Consider the following 20,492-nt stretch of genomic DNA (forward strand, 5'->3'; position numbering starts at 1 on the left):
GACGTGTGGGCAAAGTACATGTACCAGCAATGTCTACATTGGATGCTGAACGCCACAGTGATGTGCTGCAGCATAGCAGAATGAACTTCAGCAGTGACTTTGTTTGTTTGCTACTCGAGATTTTCATCAGAAAAGATGATTTTTCAACATATCCATTTGGCTTGGCCATCTATGAAATCTATGAATCCAGTCGCATGCCCGTACGTGCGGTAGCACTTCACTTGTAAACAGCAGTGGACATTGCTCCCCGATACCCAGACATGTACGAGTCAAAAAGCCAAATGAGACAGAGTGAACCCACACACTACAGCTATTGTCGGTGCAGATGCTGGCATGCATGGCAGAAAGAGAACAAGATAACAACAGGTCAATTGAGCCTGTCAAGTGTCAGGCAGATATAGAGCTGGAAAGAAGAAGCAGAATTTCGTGAATTTGTCAATGGAAAATTGCTATAAATCGGTACGATCGTTACGCATTGCGAGCTACTAGTACCTGTTTTCAGATATAGGTAGTGCTCGTGCATGCCCTGTAGTTCATTATATGCCATGAAGTGCAGACTGCGTATGCAATAAATGCAGAGTCTAAGGATTTATTGCAATTACATCCTTGTATAAAAAGCGAGGCAGTGCCGAGGTTTTTATAACTGGTTTGTAATTGCTGTAAATCCTGAGGCTACTACATTTATGATGCATATATTGACCTCCATTTTCCCTAAAAAGGAGTATTTTATAAACAGCGTTTTATTGGCTTTGGAGTATTTATTGAATCAAAGCCAATTTATTTGAATTTGATACAGTGGATGGCGTGGTCACTAGTTAGCATGGGTATTTTTTTTATGAAGGTCAATCGATACATAAAGGTATAAAATAAATGAGTAAAAAATTAAAATGCATGTTCATGCGTGCACGTACACGCATGTGCGTGTCTGTATGCAGGGGAGCAGGGGTAAGGGGGAGGGGGGGGGGGGGGGGCAGGGCGGCATTCTCAACTTACTTGACGGCAAAGTAGATTCCCATGACAATCACCCCGACCATCAGCACGCAGACGAAGGCTACTATGACACGGTTCTGATAAACTCGTCGAATCATTCCGTTGAGCGTACGGTTGCTACGTCCCAAGTCTTGGTCCACACCGCGTAGCCTGTCCCTAGCCCTTGTGATGGTTTCCCTGTCCCTATGCAAGTTGTCCATAATGTCACGACCCAGCTCCTCGCTCTCCAGTGCCATTCGATAGCCCTCGTCCAAACGATTGCTGGTTTTCTGCAGGCGCTCTGTGTTCTCTAGAAGCCTAGTGCGTTGATCTTCAGAGGACTGCATATCTTCGTTTCCCAGTAGCTCTTCTCGACCCTGCCTCATGTCCACTGCTGCTACCTGGGCACGCCTCAGGTCCTTCTGGAGTCGCGTCATTTCCTCATGATAACCGCGAACCCTAGCACTGGCTGCTTGTCGTTCTGAGGACGGCACTTCCCTGGCTTCAAGGTCCAGCTGCTCAAGCAGATCATTTCCCTCCTCAAAGATCCTTTCAACATCGGTGATGGCATTCTTCCTCTGTTTCCCAGAAAGGTTTGGGATGTTGTTTATTTTAGTGACGGCATCGGCGGTGAGAACACCGAACTGCTGCTCGTAATCCCGTAACAGCGACATTGGTCCACTTTCACAAGTGGCCAGCACTTTCCGAAACTCAAATGTGAAACACTGTCCGAAACTCAAATGTGAAACAAGATATCTGAGAGGACAACAATTCAAGCTTCAACAGAAATGCAACCACCGTACAAACGAAAGTTGAGGAAACTGTTCAACTGCGGTCTGCAGAATGCAGATCTGCGTAGAGCTAGATCTAGACTAGAGACAGTAGAGTGTACAACCTCCACTCCAGGGAATAGTAAAATACCGGTATTTTACTACTCCCTGCCTGGCCTGGTGACAAACAGTATACTGATTGGTAGACAAATAATTTCGAGATTTTGGCCCAAACCCGCGGTTTTCTCCACTTTTACCATATTTGACAACTCCCTGTAGATCTACAGACTAATGGCGATTCTACAGATGCAACAAATTTCGTGATTTGGCCCAAATCCGCAATTTTCTGCAAATAATCCCGCGAATTCCTCCCAGTAGTTGATTGGTACTCGCACTCGTAGTCCCCATGGTCACCGTCCACCCTGGCTCTGCGCCTGGTTCTTCGAGCTTCCAATGTCACAGTAAATTTTAAAATTGCATCAGTACCAGCAAGAGTATTCTTGGTACCAGCGACTCGTCAAATACCATCAAAAGTCTCGACGTTTGACGCCTGATCGGTACTCGTACATTTACATCATACTACAACTACATGTATGACCAAGAGTACATAACCCCCCGGCCCAGAGTGTGCAACGCCTGATCCAGCTCTGCATAGGGTCTTGGTCGAGCATAATTGGATCTTTGCGTCATAATACCGTACACATCTGCCGCAGGTACTCTCGGATCAAAAACAATGGTGCCCTGCCTCGAGCTGGTATGGAGTGTACGCATGACATCAGAAGATCCGATTACGCTCGACCAAGACCCTATGCAGAGCTGGATCAGGCATTGCACACTCTGATCTGGGGGGGGGGGGGGGGGGGGGGGGTATGTACTCTTGGTATGTAATGACCCGGCTGAGAGGCTTCTTTCACTTCCCTTCATCCCGTCCATCCTTTCAAGAAACTCCCCTGATAAAGTATCCATTTACTTTTCGAGAATCCTTGAAATAAAGTAGGTATGAATGAAGAAATGATGAGATATCTAACAGCAATAATATAAAATAAAAAAACAAAACAAAAAAACAGCAACCGCTTTACAGAAGAAGGCCACGGGTTGGTATTTACATGGACATGAGGAGGGTATGAAGTTTGATTCCTAGAGAAAATTACTATCTATCGGCTGTATTTGCCCCAGATATGGAGCAGGAAGACGGATGCGATGAAGAGAAGGCTCATGACCAGGACGGGAACTGGGCCACTGTAGCAGGAACACCACAAAAAGGAGGAAACAAAACACATGACCTATCATCGAGCACAACAACAGAACGTAACCGCACTCTGCTCCAATAAAGTCGTATAAGCTACTTGGTCCGCGTCAGCTATATTGTCGCTTATCTTTCGACAATTTGAACTTTGACTTTGGACATCAACGTGCGAACTTGAAGTGATAAAACTTGGTACGATGGAAGGTAAGGTATAGAATGACAACTAGCTATGAGGAATTTATTGTCCAAGGAAGGGTTCATACTTTTTTAGGTCCTCCTCGTCGCTGCTCTTGGCCCTGGTGACAAATATTTTTGCTTGGGATCGTCTCTCTTGCTTTTGCAAGCTCATCTCTCTTCCTCTCCGCTGCCTGGCTATTTTCTAAAGAGAAGTCGATCGTGACGGTCGCCTTCTCTATAGGATTCTGCTTGGGCAGCACGACATCCTGTGTGGTTCTAATCAGACGCCGGTCTTCAAGTTGCAATATTTTATTTTGAACGACGACGCGTACAGTACTTGCAAATCTCCTTGTCGCGCTGGATACTCCGGGTGTTGAGATGGGGGTAAGGGAGCTGCGATCTCAGCTTGACGAGCGATCCCCGAGGTGAGCGATCTCGGCCGTTCAGCAAAATGGAGCTGATTCCGAGTAGCCGATTACTTTCTTGTGGCTTGCACTGCTCTTGCCTGCACAGCGTAACAAGATCATCTATTTTGATGCGGCGCTGTATCAATCAAAATCACCCACCCGTCGCTCTCGAAATCCACTCGAAATCTAGCTAGACCTTTCAGGTACTAGTAAACTAACATACTAACCAAAATTGGGATGAAATGGGCTGCCAAGTGAGCAATGGCGACATAATAAACAAAGCTGAAAGATAAGCGACAATATCGCTGACGCGGACCAAGTACTTCCTCTGTAAACAAAAACTTCGCGATGGATAGGATTTTGATGGACATGAAAACGCTTGGAACAGGTCAAGAACAGTTTGATGGACTGGAAATCACTCGACGAAGGCAGCTCAGCTTATGTAAAGTATCTATACAAGAGGAACTGTTGGCGGCATGAGCAGAGAGTTTGTTCTGTGTTGCTTTAGCTCGACTCAGCTTTATTCCGAGCTGCTGTCGTCGTCTGCTGCATTTGAGTAGCTATCTCTCTCTCTCGAGTCCATTTTCAGCTTTGTCAGCCTTTCCTTGGCTTCTTTGACTACACTCTGCTGAACTTTGGTAATGTTGTCGCTGTTGGCCTTCAAGTGGCGTAATACTCGTTCCACCACAGAGACGTAAAATATATTTTATGATTCCTTAGTTTCCATCGCTTTCCAGTATTCCGCGAAAGGAGGAGTACAGGCACAGCTATCTCAACTTCAAATACGTAAAAGTTCCCTGCGAGACAATAACTTGAAAAGCTATAAAACTTACAGAGCGTTTCAAAAAGAAAAGCAACCCCGGGGAGAGTGCGCCGAGTTTACGGTTCTACAGCAGGAGCCGCCAGAAAAACTCGCTCTGAGATCGAAGAAATATTGCGCGGCAAGTACGAAAATCCGCGCCACGGGAGTTTGCATAGAACGAGCAAGCCACTTTGTGCACTTTCTCCCGTTTCATTTATTAGATACACATTGTGATTGTTCGATTATCTTCTGCCATGCCTCGTCTTGGAGAGGGAGAGAGTCGATAGTTTGCAATGTCTACGCCTTCTTTCAGTCAGGTGGTCGTCGTGATCGTGGTGCTGCAAAGTCGCTGGCCGTCCGAACAGCCATGGTGGGCAAGATTGCAACGTCGACTGCCCACAATCTTCGTCGCCACGTATCTGGTAAGAAGCAAGATAAAACTCGTGGTCGTCTAAAGTCGTTGTGGGCTAGTACACGAGGAGCGTCATCCGGGGGAAAGTCCATGGGTTTTTACTCCAAGCGAGATCACCCCACTGTGGACAAAGTTGTTGCTCTGTGCAAGGAAGAAGCCGACAACTTTCCAAAAATGTCATGGACAACATTCTGGAGAGGTCTGAAGTCGATTGGCTTTCACTATGTGCAGACAAAGGGGAACACCCAGTTAATGATGGAGCGGACTGATATTGTTGCTTGGCGTCGTCACTTTCTGTGTCGCATCAGGGAAATTCGTCGGGGAGGCAGACCAATTGTTTACCTGGACGGACCTGGATCAATACCAATCATACTGTTTCTAGGAAATGGTGGCCTTGAAGTTACTACACGTATTAAAATGCTACTGAGAGAACATTGTGTGGTGTACAATTTCAAATTACTGTAGGTGTCTAAAAGGTGCACCAGGTGACAAGCAACCCCATGAAGCTCCTTCTGGGAAGGGCAAGCGTCTGATAATCCCGTACGCTGGTTGGAAAGGTGGTTTTCTACCAGGGTGTGAGTTGGTGTTTGTGGGAAACACCAAATCTCGTGATTATCATGATGAAATGAACGCGAAGCACTTTGAAGAATGGTGGAAGCAGAAGCTACTACCTTCAATTAAAAAGCATCTACTGGCAGGTGAGCCAACCGCAGCGGCTAGCAATTCCCATCGACTTTCCTGAGCCACGAGGCTCACATCGGACTGCAGATTTCTAAAGAATGCAGGGTCGTCAACGTTCAAGTCTGTGTGTTCATTCTTTTATTTGCGCAGGTTGAACAAGAACTGGTTCTTCTTATTGCACAGGTTGACATAGAAAAATTGGAATCTTTTCATTTTGTGGCGCGATCGGAACAGCCGTGTGTTCACTCGCTCATTGTCTGGTCTCGCTGCTTCTTTCCATCGCTCTCAAACTGAGAGCAAGAGAGGCCAAGCAGCGCCTCATGTCCTCGGAGAAGTGGTATTTCTGTTTCGTTCGTCATGCCTGTCATCAGCTATGTCGCCACAGCGCAACCATCGATTCCGCTCGGTTTGTTGTGAAAAATCGCTTTCCTTGCATCTTATCTCTTTCATGGTATGTCTGTGATGGCAGTGGAAGTAATCGCGACTCTTTCCATGGCGGTAACGTTATATGCGTAAAGCAGCTTCTCGAAAATCCATCATGAAAATTTTGTTTACAGACGAAGTACTGATGAGCATCCTGCACCCTAAGTACTGTCGTGGACATGGAAATCCGGTCGCACGTCTAGCGGCCCCAGGGCGCTGACCTTGCAGCCGTGGATAAGCGGTACACACATACATTCATGGGCTGCAGCGCGCTGGTCGCATCGGATCAACAAGTGCACTGTACGCAGCGTTCTGTACGCGCTGAGGGCGTCGGCCCCGGTCAATCGACTGGATTTCCATGTCCGCTACAGTAGATGAACGGCAACCCCCAAAGAGATACTATGCACCGGTATATCGAAGACCAATGGTCTTCTTTCAGTGGAAAAAAAGCAAGGCAAGAAGTCTACACAGTCATGGTAGACTATACTACAGTTGTGCTCACTGAAATCCGACCCGAAGTGCAAAGCTGGCGCCCTGGACCAGTTCCGATTTCATCATTGTGGATGTACATGTGTACGTCCAGCCGCATTCATTCCACTACCAGGGCGTCAAGGGCCGTGCAAGTTGAGGGTGCCAGCTTTGCACATTGGGTCGGATTTCAGTGAGTGCAACTGTAGTAGAAACGGGGAGCTCTACTAACTTACATTTTTATGCCGGGAGAATCTTCTGTGTAGAATCGCCACATGCCAGCGGAGTTCTGCTGGGGTGCGCGAGGTGAAGAGCCGCTGGAGCTCGCTGTGGTTCTCCTGAATAAACAAACATTAAGGTAATAACAAGAGTCCATTATGGACTCTTGGTAATAAGTAACATAGATGACTCCATCTAACACCTTTCTCGAGTCTAGAAGGACTAGGAGCAGCTAGTGCGTGTTGTTGGCAATTTGTTGCAGTGTTATACTGTAAAGTAAAGTTTGTACATCCGTGTTACCAGTACTATGATGTTATCAAGTTCAATCCAGGGGCCAAAGGCCAACTCAATAAGGGTGCTACTGAAGAAGAGAGGGCTGGATATGTTCATGTACTGGCAGTTCAGTGGAACTGTTGTCTGCGAAGACTTACAAACACAGTAGGATCTTCTCATACAACTCTCGACTTGTGAGCCATCAAGCAGCATTAAAACTAGTAGTGGTGAAACGAATGTCAAAACCTAGTAACCGAATATTCTTTGGCTTATCGAACGAACGTACAAATATTCTTTAATTTCTTTTGGTAACAGAGATGCCATCACATGCCCTCCTCTCAGTCATTTGATGGATATTATCATTACTATTAGGTATGACAAACGGTAGTGCCACATAAGACTACTTCGAAGTTCATACATGTTATGTGCACCATTGGCAGTCCAGTATGCACATACATGTGCAAACATGCAGTACAAAGTCACAGGCAGGCTGTACACACTGCACTGTGTTCGGCGTGCTTGTATATACATGCACTGCATTCGAAGTGACGTAACGAATACTCGAATGTGACTTAAAGAATATTCGAATGTGACAAACCGAACGAATGTTCGAATATTCGTTTCACCACTAAAAACTAGACATTAGAGAGGTTCCGCACTACGTAAAGGTAAGCAACATTACATACGTGACCGGGGAAAACCCGTGAATTCGCGAGTTTGCACTCCACTTACGGAAAGTTGTCTACGTATAGTAGGTATGTGGGGGTCCACTAACAGAGGTGCTCCGTAAGTGGATTGGGGGATGAAGTTATGACTCTCTCTGTGGATCGCAAAATTTCGCGTCCAGAGTTGCCATGGGCAGCTAGTTGGTTCGAAAACTCCGTGTGGCGGAACACGGATCAGAATGCAGCATACGTAAAGACTTCCGTAGATCGACTACGGTTTTTTAACGTAATTACATAGTGCGGAACCTCTCTAATGACAGAGGTGCACACAGCAATAGCCCCCCCCCCCCCCCCCCCCCCCGCCCACACACACACATGCTTCTTCCTGGTACACTGCAACCACATACTTGCAGTAGTCTATGCAGCACAGCTACATAGATCTCACACTACAGCCTGATTTACTTGCCACTTCTGTCAAAAGTTAACACAAGAATTGAGATCTCTCACGTACACAAGAGAGAGATTGGAAGCTTTGTTACAACTCTGAGTTTCACGTGTTACTACGATCATCAGGCAACTGATGGATCCAAAACGGGCAGCCAGAACATAAGGGGGAGCAAGGCGGGAAATTCTGAGGGGTATCATGGGCAGGGGCGTAGGAGGGGTTTTGGAAGTGGTACGACCGAAGGTCGGCGCGGCCGAAGGCCCTGTTGGGAGGGGGGTCCGCGGATTTTTTTTGTAAAAAAGACACAAAATCCTGCGTTCTGGGAACTTCTGGCACGCTGACTGTGCAGTCAAGTACTGTGTCAGTACTCAGTACGACTGCAGATGCATAACAGATCTACGAGTCTAGAAAAAGGTCATATCACATATGTGCGCATATGCATCTGGATGGATCCTGATTTTTTTATTACGGTTTTGCACGTTCCGGACGGACCACACTTTTCGAAAAGTGGTACGGCCATGGTCGTACCAGTCGTAGCGGGTGCTACGCCCCTGATGGGCGACGCGTATCATAGCGCAAGAGTCAGGTGCAGGCGTGAAGTAAGTTGCTAAGTCTTCAGACAGATCTCTCACATATTTACACTACGACAAAGGCCCATGGAACAAAAACGTTTTCCTCAAGTTAGGTTAAAGTAATGCTGCATACCAAAAACAATTAATTGCATCCTGTCCATTGTTCGTAACTATTTTGTTTAACTATAATGTATGATGAGTGTGTCGCTTACACAAAGTCATCGGCTCAATCGTACAGTTCACACTAGCCAAGTTAGTACGATCGGATACGGTTCATAGTATACTAACGCATCAATAGCAAAGTCCTAATCTGACTAAATGTACCGCTATCAATTGACAGAGTCCAGAAAGTCCTGAACGTGCAAGTATCGTTCTCAAAGTGAACTGGGTATGCTTAAAAAATTCACAAGAAACCACGATCTTACCGCCTAACTGTGCCTGCTGATCTGGGTGAAGCTCCGCTGGATGGAGCACGGCCACCAGAGCCCACTGAGGTTGCTGAGGAAGGAGCAGGCTGTTCCATACAACATTGATATGAACATTTCAGTCCCTGTTCATTTGGTAAACCGAACTAGTGTGGCATACTTACCATGATTATTGTCTCCTTTGGTCTGCTTATCCGCTTACTACACTAAGATGAAGTCAAATATTATCCTTCGAGTAAGCTGTTCTAAAATCAATTTCAAGCTGAGAAATCAATCTCTCTCTCGTCCTCTTTCTCTCTCAACAAAGACCAGAAGACCTACTGCACTGTATGTCTGTGAGCCTGATTCCACCGCTGCACCACATGATTTTGCCGATCGATCCCTGACACGTCGCTTTTGTCGATAAGTGAGTTGACGCCATTTTATATGACGTAAGAAATTGATTACCATGCGAACGGCGCGGTGGCGTGCACGTGCGCGGCCGTGGGCAAGTTTTTTTTTGTAATTATCGATTTGATGCATTTTCAATATTATTTTTTCGTTCAAACTCTCGCTCGATCGATCTAGCTCATGATCTACATGTTGTATGACTATGAGAGAATTCAAGAAATCCTATTAATTTTTCCATTAATATTTCAATGAGAATGTGAACCACATTGTTGTATATTGTAGGGGGTGAGAAGACGCAGACATGGCGAGCCGTGGGCTTTTAACCCATCTGAAGAACAGTGTGGAAAGAATGGAGCAAGCTCTCACAAGCAAGCCTGTCGTACGTGACTTGGGTGCAGATTGGACAGCGGAAAAGCAGCTTGATCTCAGAAAGCACATCCTGCCCCATGCCGCTCGGATCCCCACTCACATGGAAACACTGGAAAGGTGCACGGCGAAACTGAAGCCTGAAGTAACTGGCATTAGTCTCATGATTGGCAATGGCGTCACCAGCAGCTCTGCAAGGTTAGTTTTATGTGTACCTAATAAATACTCAATGCATGTACTTGATTAGTATACATGTACATGTACTGGTAGATACACGAACTGCACATACATGAGGTGATTTCCGTGGGATTCATCTTGGTCACTAGTCTTGGAGATATCCTAGATAGGACATCGTGTATCCCAGTGCTCCTTTGGCATGCATCGATCCGGTTCCCATAGTGAGCATCGGGAGTAACTGCTGAGTAGGTACAGTTTCCTGGGCTAACTGTTGCCAAGTGGTCTTGTTATGGCGTATGCGCTGGGGGCCCTGATTGGAGAGCACGGTGCGAGCAGGGGTTGGAGTGTTGTGACGATGAGAAATATTAGCCAGACTCGCAGCCTGGCGTGTGATCTTTGTTCACAAGGACAGGGCACCTGCAACCTCGTAGAGCTTGGTCAGTGGTGTAGAAGGCACACATCGTGTAGCGACACGCAGGCACTGGTTGTAGGCTGTCTCCAACAGTTGTTTTCCACTGTTCGTTGTGAGGCCATAATATGCAGCCGTACCATATAACCCAGATGATAGGACATACTGGTTGATGAAGCGCATCGTTGATTGTTGGTCCAAGCCCCACTCGCAGCCAGTCATGACCTGGATGATTCGCGGACGCTGTTGGGTATGTTGGCGAGCAGCTAAACATTGCTCAGAAAGTTCATGGTGGCATTCACAACAATCCCCAGGAAACGGTTTGGAGGGAAATGATGTTACCATCACTATGGCAGCGCTGTTGAGGAACTGCTGCAGAGACAAGTCTTGAACTCGAGAAGATGTTGAAATAACAACTTGCACTGATTTTGACGAGTTAGGTGTAATGCAGCTCCGACGACAGAAGTCAGGAACGTGGTCCAGAAATTCTTGCATAGTGGATTGCATAGCCGACACATTTTTGCTTGACACAGCGAGGGCGATGTCATCTGCATACATGAACGGCATGACGTCCACCTGATGTGATAGACTTGGAAGAGACAGATTGTCAAAAATCAAAGCATTGTACACCGACCACAGCATGGGGCGAAATTGATGCCCTTTTGGCACGCCGTGATGTACTGTTCTCTAGTTGCTGACTGTTGTACCCCACTTCATGTCTACGATTTTTTTTGAACTTTGTTTTACTTCGCAAAATCCAAACGGGAATTTCTTCCCAATGACAAGGTAGCGAAGATCTTAAGAGGGAAGAAAAAAAAGAGAGAGAGAGAGAGAGAAAAAAAGGAAAGAAAAAAGTGTGTATGCACTGGAAATGATAGTCAGCTGGAAATCGGATCCATTGTCAAACATGGCATTTGCTACTGTTGCATGTAGTCAACGAGCAATTGCGTAGGGTACTGCTGCAGCTTTGAAGGTCTCCAGCGTTGTGCTGTAGCGGACGTCTCCAGGTAATCTGTTCCATTTACCTGTAGCGTTGAAGGCGTTCCTCGACTTGCCAGCGTTTGTTCTTGCAACTGGAAGACTGAGTCCGTCCTGCTGCTGAAGGCGGTTTCGTCCACGGATGAAAGAATGATCCACGGAGTTGATCGAGCTGGTGGGTCTAGAGATCCGAGCCTAGCCATCAAGATGCCGTGATGAACATTGTCATACGCTGCTGATGCGTCTAGGAAAACGCAGTTTACATGGTGACCTGCGTGTTGCTTCTGGGCAATCCACCCGACAAGAGAGTAGCATTGCATTTCTGTGCTCATTGCTCTACGGAAGCCAGCCTGCTCGCCAGGAATGAATTCAAATTTTGCTCCAGGAAATGCGTCAAGCACCTTGTCACCAGTCGGTCAGTAACTCGAGCAAAGACATTGTTAGGCTGATAGGCCTGAATGCACCTGGTTTGGGCGTAGGTACAGGGACAAGTAGGCTGGTTTTCCAAGCTCTTGGACAATAGCCAGTGGTCCAGGACAGGTTAACAATTCGACAAAGTTCGGAGATGGCCTTGTCTGTGAGATGACATAACACTTGCAGCGGCATACCATGTGATCCGCCGCACATGGTACAAACCAGAGATTGCAAGACATGTTTCACTTCAGACTCGGAGAATTCTGATTCAAACATAAGCCTGGTGTCATTGTTGCTGGCAACTGTCTTCCAATCTTCCTTCGCCAAGTTGAGACCCTCAACCCTTGCTGCCAGACCTCATCCTCATTACGGACAGTCGATTGTTGATTGATTCTGTTGCCAGTGTTCCGCACCGCATGAGTCCAGATATCATACCTGTATTTGAGGCCATCAAAAGCATTAGTCAGCTTGTTAGCGGCGTCCACCTTTTCTGGGCTAGCAGTCACTGTTGCCTGTTCCTCAACGATAAAGTGGATCGCCTGGCTGCGGCTGGTACCAAGGCCCCCCATGGGCTGATCCGTCTCCCAGTACAAGCCGGTAAGACCGCAGTCCGTAAGGCAACACGGTACACGCCACTACTGCTAGACACAAAGAAGCTCGGTGACCTTCAGACAAGGCAAGCATCCTGCATGCTGAACCAGCTGATGACCCGCCACTGTAGCCTTCTGAATGGCTACTTCCAGCGCATTGGAGCTGCAGACTCGCCTCACTGTGTGTTCTGCCCTGGCGTCGTCGAGGATGCAACACACTTCCTTTTTGACTGCCCAGGAAGATCACAACTCTCACTCTCACTCTGCAACCCTCCAGTCATCTTCATCAGTCAGTCAAGCTTTAGTCGACTCTCCTTGCAATGTTGCAGAAACTGTTATGAAGTTTCGAACACAGACTTGAAGCATGATGCATGATGGTTTGCTACTGCTATGTGGACTCTTACAATTCACCTCGGTATTACCATGATTACTTTATATCACATTAGTCTAGTATGACATCATATATTTACCTCGATTCAGTTTTCCGAAGAATATAAAAAAAAGCCCAAGCTTCCACACAAACGAATAACGAACCTCAATCACAATACAACTCAACGCTTAGGCATAAAGCATAGTTCGCTAAGGAGAGATACCGTAACAGCAACGGAAGTACGAACGCGTGAACGTGAGGTTAAACCTCTTACTCTTGTACAGAATATCGTGTAAAAGAAGAGCTCAGCAATGCATGTGTGATGTAGATATAGTGTAGAAACCTGCATGTAAGATGCAGCCTGCAGTGATTATGTTGTCATTGTGTCCAGTACGATCACCACAAGAACAACGTACATGTACATTGTACAATGTGGATGCTACCACGAATACAGAACAAATGGATCATGTGCTAGTATGCCTAATGAAGCTATGAATAAAATCAACTGCGCAACCATTACTTCGACACACAAGGCAAAGGAGGTCAAGAGTTTTCCCAGAACGTATAGTATGATAATTATGGTGTTTATGCCTAATTAAGTAAACATTTCTCTGATTGCATAGTGGTCGATAGTGATACAACAAAGTGCAAATAACTCACTGGTGCCAATTTACTTAATTACGAACGGAATATGTGCAACAACTTACAAGGGTTCCCAGCTGCTGAAAGTTCCACGGCCATCCAACGACGAGGAAGTAGCACCGGCGCATATCCATAGTTTATCCGCTTCGCAATCTCCAGGGACTCGACGTGAAGTAACCTACTTTGAAGAACATGCACCATCATACCCAACATCACTGCTACACAAGACATGCCATCTGTGGCGTATTCTCTTGTCCAATGACTGACTTGTCTTCATCGTACTGAAATGACAGCCTTGACTGACGAAAACAAAGGGCAGCATCTTGTTTTTCGTTACTGCACTCAGGACCCAGTCGATCTGGAAGAATATGTAGCTATTGTTTTGTTGTATTGTATTGTTTATTTACGATTGTCCAGAGGTAACTGATTGTCCAGAGGTAAATGGATATCTATCACGGGAGTCTCTCCAAACCAATAGAATAATGAAAATAGAAGTATGTAGGGAGTGGATAAAACTCAAATAAAATCTGTGTACTGGGGATAACTAGGATATTGACCCGCATACGTGGGTGACACTGTACCCTCATGTCAAGCCTTTCCTGCTTCGCAGGCGGGATTGATATTCGGGGGGGGGGGGGGGGGGGGGGTATCACCCTTGTACATGTGCTTGGGTATTATCCTCTACGTAATGTTGGTTGCACCTCTGGACACTTCCACTAGTGTAAAAGACCATAGGTGGCCGTATAACCACTACAATCATGTAGGTCATCCCGGTTGGAAAATACATACCGTAAAGTCTTGTATAAAAGCCGCGGCTGCTATGACTTTCTTGGTGAAATTTTGCAGGCTTCTATATGAGACAGGCTTCTATACAAGACAGGTATTTCTATGTATGTCAACACTAAAACCAGGCTTATGTGTGATTTGATGGGTCCAAAATTGTGGCTTCTATTCGAGGGCGGCTTCTATTCAAGTTGCGGCTTTTATACAAGACTTTACGGTAGTCAATAGCAGTGTTGTGTTTTTGCTTCTTTTTTTTTCAGGTATTTTTTCTATGAGCATTTTTGCGGTCTGCGTTATCGCAATCCGACACTCAAGTACGATATAGATATGGATTCTTCTAAGTCTCAAGTCCGCTTGCATCTGGATCCAGCTCTATCCCGTGAGTGTGTTATTCTACTAGGTTGTTGTTTCACTTTTTAACCAGTTGCTAACCTTGTCCAATTTTGGGGTCAAATGTATTGTCCCGTACCGATGGGTATCACTCATCTATGATCAACGACTGTGTGTGTGTTTAGGCATGTTGAAAATGTGGAACTGAAAGTGTTACATGTACATACAGTCGTGGAATACCTGATTTCTGGCTGTATTTTAAAATGTGTGTGCTGCCTTCTGGTGTTCTCCGACAGTGACCCAGATGTGGCACGCTGTGACTCAGTTGTGTGATGTGGATGCAGTGTATCATCTCTGTATGCAGCTACAGGATGCATGTACTTCAGTCCATCCGAAACTGGCACCCTAACGTTTGAGGGAGAAAAGGAAAAAGTGGTTCAACATTTGGCCAGGTTTTACAGTAATCAGTACAGGTATACCTGGCCAAAATGTATGGAGAAGCAGGTCCAAACTAAACTGTTATTAAAACAGTTGAGTTTAACGTCGGTTTGTTCCTTAGTTCGGCCAAAATCAGGCTTTACATAGCCAGCCGGACTGTTGTATCTGAATGGACTGTACATGTAGTATGTAGCGTGTGATGTGTGTGTGTGTGTGTGTGTGTGTGTGTGTGTGTGTGTGTGTGTGTGTCTAGTTTCACTCATCCGTCATATCCATGCATGTTGCTTTCTACAGCCACACGTGAACACATTGACATTGCCACGAATGGCAAGGTGCCGCATCAGATAATGGACGAGCTCTGTGCAGCGTATGCCGAATATGGGTAAGTCTGACTCTGTACATGGACTACAACACTGGTATGTACTAGTTGTACATTGGGAACTACTGTCCGGTACATGTACACTGTACAGGCGTAATTGTGGTTGGCAACCGGCACAGCTGTGCAAGGTATTGAGCTGCCTGCGTATTGTAATCAACACAATCATGTGTCATGTACAGTGAAACCTGTCTAAGACGACCGCTCAAGGGACCTTCAAAACGTGGTCTCTGTTACCGGTCTCCTTTTCCAGGGTCAATTGACGGGAAATACAATGCAGCATTCCTTGGTCCTAGTTTCAGTGGTCTTCCAGGACAGGTGGCCGCCTTATGCGAGTGGTCGTCTTGACAGGTTTTACTGCACTATCAAGAGTGCATAACCAGAGGTATGCGACTGTGGTTACGGGCCAGTGCACGGCGCGCTGCCTTCATTACTTGACTTGCGTGCATCGCGTCCTGGACTCATGCACTATAGTCAATTATCTCTCATGCCAGAACACCCGACTTTGCTTGTTTCGTTCCAGTACTGATGTGACCTCTAAACGTTGTGTTCAGGAACTCAGTTGCGTGTGCAAGTTGGTTCCAAGCCAGTTGGAAAGCGTGGCATTTGATTTTCCGCCGTGCGCAGATGTACATGTAGCTGCATGATTTTACGAAGGCAGTGTCCGTGCATCTTTCCCTTTAGGGCTGCGGAGTGTGACGTCAGGTCGTTGACAACTTCGTAGCAACTGGGTACAAACACCCATTGCGCCCCCCCCCCCCCACCAAGTAGTGTTTTGAAGTGAGAGTTTCAAATTTTACAGAGTGCCTGTACTGTGTACAGATGAGAGTAGCTACGTGACACCAAGTACCCGGGTATCCTTCTCCTTTCGGCACATTGGCCTGCTAACTTCATCATCCTTTCTCCAGCGCAGAGTAGAGCAAAAGGATGCTAAGATTTGTTTGTACCCAGACCTTTCGTTGGCAAGGATTTTCAGGTGTGTGTGGTCGTCATCACTTCAAAGCCCTATACTATAGATCAGAGGTGTGACAGCTACATACTCTTGATTATAGTCATGTACTGTACTGTCAAGACTGAAGAGGGAAATAACTCCCAAGAGTGTGCAGCTCTGGATACCTGTTCTATGGGGTCCGTTGGTGGTGAAAACTCTCATCACGTGATGTAGTGTTCCCGTTGTATGCTCCCAGCCCGTTTTTCAACTTTTTAGCAAGCAGTGGAGTGGTAAAATTAGCACTTCCTAACAGAAAACCATCCAGCTTATGCGAGTCATTGGCACGATCATGGCAAATATCCGCACTGTGCGCACCCTGACTTTCGCTGTGCGTAATGCATTACGTACTTCGAACACGTCACATGAGTTTTTGCTGTCGGAGGCCCCATATGCAGAGTTGTACACCGCCGGTGCTTATTCACTCTTGCTTCTTTGTACTACAATGTATAAAGTAAAAGCCCGGAATAAGGCCCTGGGCGGAAACGTCAGTGAAGGTCGAAAAACATGGGCGTCAATTAGGGCCTGGGCCCTAATGTAGGCCCGGGCGCAATTTCACAGAAATGAAATCAAACTAATTTTCACATCAGGCTGTACTACTTCGGGTACGTATAAGCTTAGCACAATGTACTGTACACTAAGTTATACTACAGTACCGTACATGCACATGGAGCTGTGCGCATGTGCATGCATTGCGCTGTGTACTGGGCATGAACTTTCGCCCATGGGCGTTCACACGGAGGTGGGCTAGAAAAAAGGACAAGAGTGTTGACACGTGGCAACTGGACGTGTACACGGGTAGTGGGCGTTATACTGGGTGTGGGCGTATTCACAGGCTTTTACGGTATATGTAGTAGCTAGAGGCATGCCTTAGTCTATATGCGACGGGCCTATCAACCTAAGGCCAGTTATCCAGCTGGTCAGGTAGAGTCCTGCATTGATGTGCTGAATGAATGTCTCATTTCCCTGTAATTCAACCATGAATCAGACTTGGGCGATGTTGAACTACCCGCTACAAGCATTACTTTTTCCGTTGCTGCTGAAATTTCTCCCCACGTGGCCATTAGGCAAGGTGCTATCAAGGTCACAATACACGCGCGTGTGTGTGTGTGTGTGTGTGTGTGTGTGTGTGTGTGTGTGTGTGTGTGTGCGTGCGTGCGTACGCATTGAAATACTGCAGGGATGCTAGCACATGCACTACCCAGTTCAACTGGAAAACCGACCCGGAGAGCATGCAGTCGCCAATAGAGGCCACCGAGCAGCGCCTGCACAAGACCAAACTCCAGGTGGACGAACTGGAGGCTCAAGCCGTGCGCCACGACGTGTCCACTCCGATCGAGATCAGCGATTTGCCACTCGAGCAAGGTGAACAGCTCAATCTTGATCTCATCTTTAAGCCGATCGATTTGCTGGACACGGAGAACCGTGCACCGCCAACCAATCCTCGTGAAGAGCTACGCGAGCGCCGGCGAGTGGAGAAGCTTGAGCGCAAGAACAAGAAGCTACTGATGATCTTGAGGTCCAAAGCAGAAGAGGAGGCGCGCGAAACCGCAGAAAGTTAGAATAGCCCTAGGGCCCATTTGAAATTTCTCACTTTTACTTGACGCATGTTGGCTAACATGGATTTTATGATCATTCCTGGATGGTTTTTGCCTCCTGAACACGATGGCATAGGTTTTGATTGCCGAATTGTGTCCGAACATCTTGAAAAACATCAAAATAGAAAAGACCGTTATTACCATGGCAACCTACTTGTAACTAGAATTGCTCCTATATCCATTTCTACTGACACGTATATGGCCAAGTAGCACCTCATTTTGCTCAGAATAAGCAGTAGATACAGTACGGCAACAAGTACTGTGCTTTTGTAGTGTAAAACAAATTCCAAAGTGCAGTGAAACTAGGCTATTGTACATGTACATTGTACATGACATTACATGTCACGTCGAATGTTAGCATTGAGGTACATGTACATGTACCTGCATGTGCAGCTAGCAGGTACATGATACTATTTACATGTACTTGTACATGCATTAGTATATCAGACTGCAAACACAGAGAAAAGCCTCAGACGGTTGGGCGTTACACTTCAACTGACAGAATAGGTATTGTAACCCAAGTACTGACAGGAGAAGGAAAGGGTGGGTAGGAAACTGTCAGAGTATAAGGTAGGAAATGCTATACAGTAAGATCGGGCGCCGAAGAACGCAGGGGCTCGAGCGCAGCCTGGGAAAGTTCTTAAATTTTTGATTCTAGCCAGACCGTTCTTATTCACACGCGCGCGGCGAGTCGAGTGACGTCATGACGTTTGTCATGTACATGTGCGTACATGTACATGTAGTGCAATGTAGTACTTCTAAACTAATGGGTGTCGTAAATGGGAATGACTGTACATGTAGCAGTTACTGTTTACACGTGTACATGACATGTACTCACCTCCCATACATGTACAATGTAGATCTACGTACAATGTAGATCTAGTGTTCTTAAAGGGGAAGTTAAGGCAAAAATTAAAATTTCACCAGTTGTAGTCTTCGGGGTGCTGAGTCGAATGGTCTTGGTCCGAGGAAGCTGAGACGCTTCCTTCCTACTTGAATCCCAATCGAACTCGCGCACTTCCACCGAAACTGGGTGACTGCGCCGTACTAGATGGGGATTTGTATGCAAATGTCACTAAAAGCGCCATTTCGATCTTATAAAAGCACGGATGACCGCGATTGGCCCATATGTTGTAGTCTTTTGGACGCTGTCGACTGGTTTTGGTCCGAAAAGGCTGCGAAGCAGCGTTCCTCCTTTATCGAACATGGTCGAACAAGTGGTCACGTGCTGCTGCGTACACCAGTCAGCTGGTCACCGTGCCTGCAGGGTACAACTTACTAGCCTGTTTGACCTTTTTTGGGTGCAGTCCTGTCACTCGAGTTGAACTCGAGTTGAACCTTGGTGTGAAAGTTGTCGCCTGCTGGCGTGGTGACCAGCTGATTTGGGCACCCAGGAGCACGTGACCGCTTCTTCAACCATGTTCGATTGGGAATAAAGGAGGAACGCTGCATCGCAGCCTTTTCGGACCAAAACCAGTCGACTCAGCGTCCAAAAGACTACAACATATGGGCCAATCGCGGTCATCCGTGCTTTTATAAGAACGAAATGGCGCTTTTAGTGACATTTTGCATACAAATCCCTATCTAGTAGGGCGCAGTCACCCAGTTTCGGTGGAAGTGCGCGAGTTCGATTGGGATTCAAGTAGGAAGGAAGCGTCTCAGCTTCCTCGGACCAAGACCATTCGACTCAGCACCTCGAAGACTACAACTGGTGAAATTTTAATTTTTGCCTTAACTTCCCCTTTAAATCTGATAATTCTAGCCAGGACTGTTCTTAAATTTTGCCGGTTTTCCAGCCTGGGTGTTCTTCGGCGAGGTGTTCTTCGGCGCCCGATCTTACTGTAGGGCAGTTGCAACCTGAACTAATTTACTCGAAGTGCGTGTACTTGAAGTAGATAATACGATAGATCTCGCAGCAATGTAAGAAGGAGAGCACTACTTGTATGCAATGGCAGTGCCGTAATGAAGAACTGATGAAAATGAAATACCAAAATCCTTTGCATAGATAACTGTCCAAATATTGGCTAGCTTGCCACTATTCTTATCTGCTTTGAAAAGACCTCAGGGCTGCAGTTGGACAACACTCACATGTGAATAGCTGCAGTTTAAAAAGCTGATCGATCCCAACATCGTGATACGAATACTTTCGCTTCCATGTGTTTCACTTTAGTTGAACTTGTTCTTCCGTCTGAGCCTTGGAAACTCTACGCCGTACAGCCCAGCCCTACTCCATCACCTATACCACTACTGTTGGCTCTGCAGTCATGGACAATCCTTTAGCCACTAGTACATGAGGTATTACATGTATATAAACATATTTTCCCTCTTCACCGCAATTGCATCAACTACATGCCGTGATCAGTTCAGGAGAGACAAGCCATGACATTGGACATCGGACTCTTTCTTGCAGTTAGTGTTTTAAAACTGTTTCACGCTGCCTAGGCCCAGCCATCAAATTCCGTGACAGGGAAAGGATTCTTCTACTGCTGGTGTCGTATATTGTGATAGATTACCTCCAGGTTCTCGGATTTCGTTTTTGTAACACTCCACACCACTTAGCCAGTCCCTCTCGCTGCAGCATGCCACTCCTACTGCAGTTGTCCTAGAGCTGTTGAGCTGGTAAATAGGCTTTTGTGCAAATCGTAGCTGATCACCACGGTTGGTGTGTTCAAATCATGGTACTAACACT

At 46.4% G+C, this 20,492-nt stretch overlaps 3 protein-coding genes across 4 annotated transcripts; 1 reads left to right on the forward strand and 2 right to left on the reverse strand.

Annotated features, from left to right (window-relative positions):
• Nucleotides 1-248: 248 nt before the first annotated feature.
• LOC135831085 (vesicle transport through interaction with t-SNAREs homolog 1A-like) lies at nt 249-2,599 on the reverse strand. The gene has a single exon (XM_065343340.1). The coding sequence runs from the start codon at nt 1,641-1,643 to the stop codon at nt 990-992; it is 654 nt and encodes a 217-aa protein (XP_065199412.1). The 5' UTR covers nt 1,644-2,599; the 3' UTR covers nt 249-989.
• A 94-nt stretch (nt 2,600-2,693) lies between these two features.
• LOC135831086 (protein transport protein Sec61 subunit beta-like) lies at nt 2,694-9,289 on the reverse strand. 2 transcript variants are annotated; one of them, XM_065343342.1, is made up of 4 exons: nt 9,119-9,289; nt 8,955-9,043; nt 6,592-6,693; nt 2,694-2,978 (listed from the first exon to the last, which is right to left on the reverse strand). In XM_065343342.1, the coding sequence occupies exons 1-4, from the start codon at nt 9,119-9,121 to the stop codon at nt 2,894-2,896; spliced, it is 279 nt and encodes a 92-aa protein (XP_065199414.1). In that variant the 5' UTR covers nt 9,122-9,289; the 3' UTR covers nt 2,694-2,893. The 2 variants fall into 2 exon arrangements, with proteins under 2 accessions (XP_065199414.1, XP_065199413.1); XM_065343341.1 differs by lacking the exon at nt 9,119-9,289 and having other exon boundaries at nt 8,955-9,052.
• A 272-nt stretch (nt 9,290-9,561) lies between these two features.
• Nucleotides 9,562-18,141, forward strand: LOC135831087 (uncharacterized). Its single transcript, XM_065343343.1, has 4 exons — nt 9,562-9,908; nt 14,334-14,452; nt 15,136-15,223; nt 17,386-18,141. The coding sequence occupies exons 1-4, from the start codon at nt 9,646-9,648 to the stop codon at nt 17,765-17,767; spliced, it is 852 nt and encodes a 283-aa protein (XP_065199415.1). The 5' UTR covers nt 9,562-9,645; the 3' UTR covers nt 17,768-18,141.
• Nucleotides 18,142-20,492: the final 2,351 nt, after the last annotated feature.

This window comes from Sycon ciliatum, chromosome 1 (assembly GCF_964019385.1).
Source record: "Sycon ciliatum chromosome 1, ocSycCili1.1, whole genome shotgun sequence".
NCBI classification, from domain to species: domain Eukaryota; kingdom Metazoa; phylum Porifera; class Calcarea; order Leucosolenida; family Sycettidae; genus Sycon; species Sycon ciliatum.

Excerpts from the sequence above, each read along its gene's own strand:
- LOC135831085 (XM_065343340.1), bottom strand. The coding sequence starts at position 1,643 with ATGTCGCTGTTACGGGATTACGAGCAGCAGTTCGGTGTTCTCACCGCC.
- LOC135831086 (XM_065343341.1), bottom strand. The coding sequence starts at position 9,052 with ATGGAACAGCCTGCTCCTTCCTCAGCAACCTCAGTGGGCTCTGGTGGC. Across the intron at positions 6,694-8,954 it reads TCAGCAGGCACAGTTAGGCG|GAGAACCACAGCGAGCTCCA; the intron begins GTAAGATCGTGG and ends TTGTTTATTCAG. Across the intron at positions 2,979-6,591 it reads GATTCTCCCGGCATAAAAAT|TGGCCCAGTTCCCGTCCTGG; the intron begins GTAAGTTAGTAG and ends TTCCTGCTACAG.
- LOC135831087 (XM_065343343.1), top strand. The coding sequence starts at position 9,646 with ATGGCGAGCCGTGGGCTTTTAACCCATCTGAAGAACAGTGTGGAAAGA. Across the intron at positions 14,453-15,135 it reads TCTGGATCCAGCTCTATCCC|CCACACGTGAACACATTGAC; the intron begins GTGAGTGTGTTA and ends TGCTTTCTACAG. Across the intron at positions 15,224-17,385 it reads GCAGCGTATGCCGAATATGG|GGATGCTAGCACATGCACTA; the intron begins GTAAGTCTGACT and ends GAAATACTGCAG.